This window comes from Paramormyrops kingsleyae, unplaced genomic scaffold, assembly GCF_048594095.1.
Source record: "Paramormyrops kingsleyae isolate MSU_618 unplaced genomic scaffold, PKINGS_0.4 ups39, whole genome shotgun sequence".
NCBI classification, from domain to species: Eukaryota; Metazoa; Chordata; class Actinopteri; order Osteoglossiformes; family Mormyridae; genus Paramormyrops; species Paramormyrops kingsleyae.
Window position 1 is genome coordinate 247,628 of NW_027325977.1, and position 8,089 is coordinate 255,716.

At 41.8% G+C, this 8,089-nt stretch overlaps 1 protein-coding gene across 1 annotated transcript; it reads right to left on the bottom strand.

Annotated features, from left to right (window-relative positions):
- Positions 1 to 1,275: 1,275 nt before the first annotated feature.
- On the bottom strand, positions 1,276 to 7,761 carry LOC111843365 (protein NLRC3-like). Its single transcript, XM_072708139.1, has 7 exons — positions 7,648 to 7,761; positions 5,771 to 7,490; positions 4,650 to 4,823; positions 4,337 to 4,510; positions 4,024 to 4,197; positions 3,867 to 3,913; positions 1,276 to 2,118 (listed from the first exon to the last, which is right to left on the bottom strand). The coding sequence occupies exons 1-7, from the start codon at positions 7,742 to 7,744 to the stop codon at positions 1,586 to 1,588; spliced, it is 2,919 nt and encodes a 972-aa protein (XP_072564240.1). The 5' UTR covers positions 7,745 to 7,761; the 3' UTR covers positions 1,276 to 1,585.
- Positions 7,762 to 8,089: the final 328 nt, after the last annotated feature.

Consider the following 8,089-nt stretch of genomic DNA (forward strand, 5'->3'; position numbering starts at 1 on the left):
AATTAAATTGACTTTGAAATAAATGAAATCATTCCAAAAACAGTCACGCAAAGCGAAATAAAGTGGCCTAAAAATTGTCTGACCACACTCACCCCTTCTGACATTTACCCCCCCAAAGTGAAATCTGCCCCCACTCTCAAACTAGACACAGACCCTCGCTAAACTTAAAGACCAGAATAAACATATTCACAATTCAATATTAATGTCAAAATTAATCAAGCCTATATTATCAAATACTTTGAAATAAATTATTGAAAGCCATTTAAATGTTTACTTATTATTTATTTACATATGTACATATGCATTTCTTTGAGGATTACAAGAAATATCTTTGCAGGGTCAGTGAAAAGTTTGGAAACAAAACAAATTATTGTTTAGATGCTTATTGTAGCAGTGATGTAACTGACATCATTTTGCAAGAGGCCAATAGCTCATCACCAGAGGATGAAGAGGGACGTCAGAGTAAGAATCCACCTTTCCATTGCATTCAGGGGTATATCTGTATTGCTGCAATGCCACTGTGAGTGTTTTGTGGGATACATTGCATCTGATAATCTTATTCCTAAATTATTAACTGAGGGACCGCAGCGTCTCGCGTGCTGCGACCGACGGGAAACCCGCAGTTACCTCAGGACGGCAGTAGGGGGCGGACATGAGGTTCAGCCGTCTGAAGTTAAACCGTATATTTCATGAGAAATTATTAACTGAGGGACCGCAGCGTCTCGCGTGCTGCGACCGACGGGAAACCCGCAGTTACCTCAGGACGGCAGTAGGGGGCGGACATGAGGTTCAGCCGTCTGAAGTTAAACCGTTTTACGCTTTGTTTTTAATTACTTGTGTAATTATTTACTTATGTAGTAAGGACTTAGTTCGGCTTTTAATGAGTCTTTTCCCGAGTTTTAACTTGGTAAGAGAGACGCGGTTTGCTAATTAGCTTGTCGGTTGTCAGGTGTAGTAGTTCACAGGTTTAGTTAATTACTTTTAGTTTAATTTTTTATTGTTGCTTGTTGTATTTTGATAATTTAATCTAATGTATGTTACTGATGTGATTTATGACTTTTGTTTTTAACTTTGTTTTTACTTTCGCTGTTATGTCTCCCGTCTCCTTTTACATGGTTATTATATATGCTGATTTAATCTAATGCTGTTAGTAATGTTCAATTACAGTAAAGTGAATTTATTTAATTGTATTATATGATTTATGTTAACCAGTTACCTCACGCTTTGAGTGGAGCTGAACCAGGACATTAATAGGATACAATATGAAGCCTTTATTGTCAGTGTACAGGCAGCAAATACAATATACAGACAGAAATATATAAAATGTACATATACAGGGGAGTGGAAAAGCCCCCCCACTCAACATGATTACATTTCATTACATTTTAATCAGACAGAATCATTTTGCATGTTTGTTCAGTTTGCTGAACCCAGTCACTTATTTTGTCTAACATACGTCACACTTCAGACAGAGTAAAAAGGGTTATACTGGTTAAAAAGCAGAGATTTTACCTTTTTGCCATGGAGAAGCAGCGACATGTGACACTCTGATACGGTAAAAATGATTCCTCCAGCACACAGTGAGCTATCCCAGCATGCACAGCGACACGGAGGAGTAATAAACATAAAACCCTGGATAGAGGGGTTCAGTGAATGAGGAGGTGAAGCTGTACAGGAGGGTCAGTCCATCAGAGGAGACTCTGTAGAAGGACAGAGTACCAGCCGCCCAGTCCAGATACACTCCTACTCTGTGGGGACCTGAGGGCTTTATGGGTATGACAGTCTGTTTATTATTGTGCCAGACAGAGTAACTGTCAGGAGAGCAGCACAGCATCCATGACTTGTAATTGGCTCCAAGTAGACAGTCATCACTCCCTCCTTTCCTCCTGATTCCTTTATAAGTCACTCCTATTTCAGCTCCATCTCCACTCCACTCAGCCTCCCAGTAACAGCAACCAGTCAGACTCTCTCTGCACAAAACTTGGCTCCAGTAGTCAAATCTCTCTGGATGATCAGGATATGGCTGCTGCTCTGTCCCCCATGTCACCTTCCTGTTCCCCTCTGACAGAGACAGGCGGCTGTTTGCTGTGTTGGGGTCCAGTGTCAGCTGGCAGGAGTCTGTAGGCAAGAGGAAGAGCGATTAATCCCATCAGGAAGCCCAACATCTCCATCATTATCACTGTCACACCTCACACACTCACTAACACAGAACTGGCTCCAATACACACATTTTATTCCCAATATACTCATGTAGCCGCCCGAGTCTGCGGCGCTCCGGCTGCCCCCTGCACTCTGAGACACGCCGCGCTGAGAGACTCGCTGGGGACCGAACTGCACTTTAGCCTGCGCTCTATTATTCTGTACGATACACAAAATATAAAAACGAAGCAGGAATTCAAGTATGTGAAATACCTCAGGAAATGTCGGACGCCCGCGCGACGCCGGCGGGAAGACGGGGCGAAATGCTGCGCGTGCTAAATTAATAGCCTTAATTACAGGTAAATAAAATTACAAACAGCATTAATCAAACGTGTTAAACTTGAAATTGTACCACAAAGAGTACCACTAGAAGTTAATTTATCTTTACTTCAAAATAAGAACTTCCTTCAAACCACTTCGGACACACACCCCCCTCCAGTAGCGTGCAGCGCCGACTAGTGATGTGTCTGTTGCGAACGACCCGCTCAAAAGATCTGGATCCTGACCAAGAGACATTTTTATAAAACAAAACATCTCCGCGGATCAGCGCTCCATGCTGCTCTGACTGTGACTGAGGTTCGTGTTAATGGCGTGTGAGCCGCGCGACCAATCACGTGATGAGTCAGATAAGAGGGGGGAGAGGGGGTGCGCGTGCTGACGGTGTACAGGTACAGAGCACGAGGGAGGAAAAGGAGGAGAGAAAGAGGGAGTGTGGTGCGCGAATAATAGGCAAGATGAGTGATAGTTGGAAACGAAGCGGCATTTTGATGCATTTTAATAGCTATGATAACTCAAAGGCAAAATGCACAGTTTGCAAGATGAAGCTGTCATGTCAATCAGGATCCACAAACAACCTTCACAGACACTTAGGAACTGCGCATCCAACAGTTCAGATGGAAGGAAAAAAACAGGCTAGCGTGCTGCTACTGCCAGAAGCCGGATCAGCCCGTCTAAGCTGAGGCACTTAGCCTTTCTGCCCCAAAGGAAATGTTAAAATGTTACACTGTTAGAAAGGTGATAGATAGTTGTTAAAGTGGATAGATACTAAAACTGTTGGATGCTGGTGTCTTGCTCGTTGTAATTTCTTTATAATTTCTTTATTGTTATTCGTTATTTATGTTATTTGACTGTTAATGGTATCAAAGACAAAAACAGATTTTCCGCTATATAATGTTCAATACACGTGTAGTACTGTTTGAGGTTTTTACATTAATCTTTTTATACCAAACATGATGGTATTGAGAAAATCATAAGGTTTAGTACACATATCAATCATGCATCATAACAGCGCTCAATCTGGCTGAGGCAGAAGTAATAAAATGAAGAGCCGTTTGGGAGCCGGAAGAGCCGGCTCTTCTTGGTGAGCTGAGCCAAATGATCCGACTCACTAAAAAGAGCCGAAATTCCCATCACTAGCGCAGACTGAGGAGACGTTCAGTGTCACAGCCAGTTTGGGGAGATTACGGGTGCTGTCTTAGGACAATCCTAACAAATCTCAAAACAGTACTACTACAGAAGTTCCCAGACTCCCATTATTATTTAAGAAAATAGTAATTTTTAAACCCAAAAGAGAAAAAAAAAAAAAACACACATCACAATAATTATGTGAATGCTATCATAAAGTAGTATTAATGGTATTAAGAATAAAAACATGCAAACAAACTTACATTTCTGGATCCCTGGTCTGGTCCTGCACTCTCCACTGTGGTCCACACTATATCAGAAGCAGAATGACATAGTACTGCTGTATCCATTTATTTAATTGTTGTACTTTGTCCACATACATGAGTCTATAGGAGGACCAGACACACATTCTATACTCACTTCAGTTTCTCCAGTGTACAGCTGGGATCCTCCAGTAGAGCAGAGAGCAGCTTCACTCCTGAATCTCCTGGGTGATTGTAGCTCAGGTCCAGCTCTCTCAGGTGAGAGGGGTTTGACCTCAGAGCTGAAGCCAGGGAAGAACAGCCTTCTTCTGTGACTCTACAGAATGGCAGCCTGCAGAGAGACAGACAATATCTCTCCAATAAATAAAAACACCTCACCACTATGAGTATTACTTTTAACTAAATGTGACGACTTCAATAAAGATTTCAGTAATTACACATTACAGTGTGGAATACCCAGTAATATTGACCTCAGTATCTCCAGTGTACAGTGTGAATCCCCCAGTCCAGCAGAGAGCAGCCTCACCCCTGAATCCTGCAGGTCATTGTCACTCAGGTCCAGCTCTCTCAGGTGTGAGGGGTTTGACCTCAGAGCTGAAGCCAGGGAAGAACAGCCTTCTTCTGTGACTCTACAGCCTGACACCCTGCAGAGAGACAGACAATATTTCTCCAAAAAATAAAAACATCTCACCACTATGAGTATTACTTTTAACTAAATGTGACGACTTCAATAAAGATTTCAGTAATTACATATTACAGTGTGGAATACCCAGTAATACTGACCTCAGTATCTCCAGTGTACAGTGTGAATCCCTCAGTCCAGCAGAAAGCAGCTTCACCCCTGAATCCTGCAGGTCATTGTCACTCAGGTTCAGCTCTTTCAGCTGAGAGCAGTTTGATCTGAGAGCTGAAGCCAACACTTCACAGCATGTCTCTGTGAGTCTACAGCTGTCCAGCCTGGAAAAGGAAACGTGTTAAGATATAAATGCATACACCACACACAGGTATATCTAAATAAACATTTTTAAGTACAATAAGTCATGCAGCATATAGCTGAAATATCAGCTATTTTGTTATTTCCTTGTCCTAGTCAGAAACACAAATAGTTTTTACTTGACTCTCCCCAGCCGAGACAAACCTGCTTTTTAATGACCTTACAGGGTGAGTTACACTGAGACTCTGTAATATATGCATAAGTATTTTTATAAAGCTCTGAGCAGCGCTGGGGCTCAGTGACCAGCACTACAGCCCACCCAGGGGTTCTAGGGTTTTGGGTTCAGTTCCTGCCTCGGATGTGTGTAAGTGTACATGTTTATGCGGGATTTGAATGTCAAGAAGAGCTTAAGTTTTTTTAATTATGTATTTTTATATGACTTTTGAATTGCTGACATCATTACTGAAATCCTTATTTTCTGTTTGCTGTATCTGAGAACCTGTAAAATTTCCAAAACACTAATCACACAATTACAAATCCTGTCAGATAGGGATGAAATTGTGAAACTTTATTCGTCCCCCTGGTAAAATACTGCTGTTGCCTCTCTGATCTTGCTCACTCAGACACACACATACAGGTCAGAGCTCAGGGTTGGCCAGCATCCAGCCCCCTGAAGTTGGGGGGTAAGGGCCTTGCTCAAGGGTCCAAAACCAGCATCAATCTGCCAGCCAGATAATTAAACCGGTGACCTTCTGACCACAGACACAGAGTCCAAACCCACTGAACCACACGCCACACTAAGAATGTTAAAAAATATACAAATCCTGCAGTATCCAGAATGAAAAATAATTTCTGGGTGTCTATTTAAATAGACCCTAATTGTTCTGATAAGATATAAAAGCAGTAATATGATTAACATCTGTACTTCTTTAGCAACAGACGTATGTAAGATCATGACATACTAACTTACAGAGCTCTCCTAGATTTCTTGATCACAGGCAGCAGTCTCTGAAGACCTTCATCTGATCTGATGTATTTCTTCAGATCAAACACATCCAGCTCCTTATCTGACATCAGTAACACAAAGGCCAGAGCTGACCACTGTGCAGGTGAGAGGTCTGCTGCTGAAAGGCTTCCTGAACTCAGGTATCTTTGTACTTCCTCTATTAGAGAATTGTCACCCAGTTCATTCAGACAGTGGAACAGGTTGATGGTCCGTTCTGTAGATAAATTCTCCTGTATTTTCTCCTTGATGTACTGGGCGGTTTCCTTAATGTTATGTGAGCTGGGTCTTGTCTCTCCCAGTAGTTTTTGTAACAGAGTTTTACTGGAGTTTGTTGAGAGGCCAAGCAGGAAGCGGAGGTAGAGGTCCAAGTGTCCATTCTTGCTCTTTAATGCCTGATCCACTGTAGTCTTCAGCAGGTCAGCTGATGAGTTTGACAGAAACACATATAAAGCAGCGAGATACTCCTGGATGCTCAGATGCACAAAGCAGTACACCTTCTCCTGATACAACCCATATTCCTCCTTAAAGACTTCTGTGCACACTCCAGAGTAAACTGAAGCTTCAGTGACATCAATGTTATTCCCTATCAGATCTTGCTCATAAAATATGAGATTGCCTTTCTCAAGGTTGTCAAAAGCCAGTTTACCAAGTTTCAAAAGGAATTCCTTGCTGTATTCCTTAAGCTTGGTTTCATAGTTGTTCTTATACTTGTCCTTTTTTAAATTTGCCTGAAAGATCAGGAAGTGTGTGTACATTTCAGTCAGAGTCCTTGGAATTTCTCCCTTGTCAGTCTCACTAAGAAACCTTTCAAGAACAGTGGCTGAAATCCAGCAGAACACAGGTATGTGGCACATGATGAAGAGGCTCCTTGATGATTTCACATGTGTGATAATCCTGCTGGCCAGACTCTGATCACTAAATCTCTTCCTGAAATACTCCTCCTTCTGGGCATCACTGAACCCTCGTATCTCTGTCACCTGGTGGACACACTCAGGAGGTATCTGATTGGCTGCTGCTGGCCGGGAGGTTATCCAGAGGAGAGCGGATGGAAGCAGATTCCCCTTGATGAGGTTAGTCAACAGCACATCCAGAGACGTTTTCTTTGTTACATCAAACCAGCTCTCATTCTTCTGAAAATCTAGTGGAAGGCGACATTCATCCAGACCATCAAAGATCAACAAAACTTTGTACCTATACAGCTCAGAGGATTCAAGCGATTTCAGTTCTGGGACAAAGTGCTGAAGCAGATCAATCAGACTGTATTCATCCTTAATCAAATTCAGGTCCCGGAAAGGAAGAGCAAATATGAAGTGAATGTCCTGGTTTGCTTTTCCTTCTGCCCAGTCAAGAATAACTTTCTGCACAGAGACTGTTTTCCCGATACCTGCGACCCCTTTAGTGAGTACAGTTCTGATAGGTGCCACACGCCCATGTAAGGGTTTAAATATATCATTGCACTTGACTGTAATATCTTCTGTTACCCTTTTCTTGGATGCTGTTTCAATCTGTCTCACTTCATGTTCATCATTGACTCCTCCAGTTCCCCCTTCAGTTATGTAGAGTTCTGTGTAAATCTCTTTGAGAAGTGTTGGCTGTCCTTCCTTAGCTTTCCCTTCAAATACACACTCAAATTTCTTCTTCAGATTACATTTGATTGTGCGCTGATACTGCGACAAAAGATCCCCTGAAATAAAATGAGTCCTTTTCAAAAAACATTTTTTACTCATTTAGGCCAAATTAAATCAAATTAAATAAATGATAAACTGAAATGTAATACACATTTTTTCATAAACTCTTTTTCTGCAGTAAATCAAACACACTGAATGAGGTACAGCTCTTACTCTTCTCCAGCATGTCAGCGAGATCATTTTGCTCCATGGTCCTCAGGATGTACAGTGTGATCTTCAGAGCTCCCTCTCTACCACAGGTCTTCTGCATCTGACCATCACTGTCCAGGTCATCGTCCTCCTCCAGCTGAGGCTCAGAACATTCTTGGTCATTCTGATCCAGGTACCTTTTGAATTTCATCAGCTCATCCTTCAGAAACTTTTGAGCTTTTTTCTCCAGTAACTGAAATGAACAGTTACAGTTTAATTATTATCACTCCAGGCACCGTATCTTTTTATAACTTCATTTGTGAGTTATGCTGTATTCCATTTCAACTTGTAACTTGGAAATTCGGAGTTCCTAGTGGGAAATATCAACTGAAGTCGGAATTTAAGGTACTCTGAGCTAAATATAAGCGAATGAAGATGAAGGCCATTTAAACTGGGGCACATTAAA

Excerpts from the sequence above, each read along its gene's own strand:
- LOC111843365 (XM_072708139.1), bottom strand. The coding sequence starts at position 7,744 with ATGCAGAAGACCTGTGGTAGAGAGGGAGCTCTGAAGATCACACTGTAC. Across the intron at positions 4,511-4,649 it reads TGTACACTGGAGATACTGAG|GGTGTCAGGCTGTAGAGTCA; the intron begins GTCAGTATTACT and ends GTCTCTCTGCAG. Across the intron at positions 2,119-3,866 it reads CAGACCAGGGATCCAGAAAT|ACTCCTGCCAGCTGACACTG; the intron begins GTAAGTTTGTTT and ends TCTTGCCTACAG.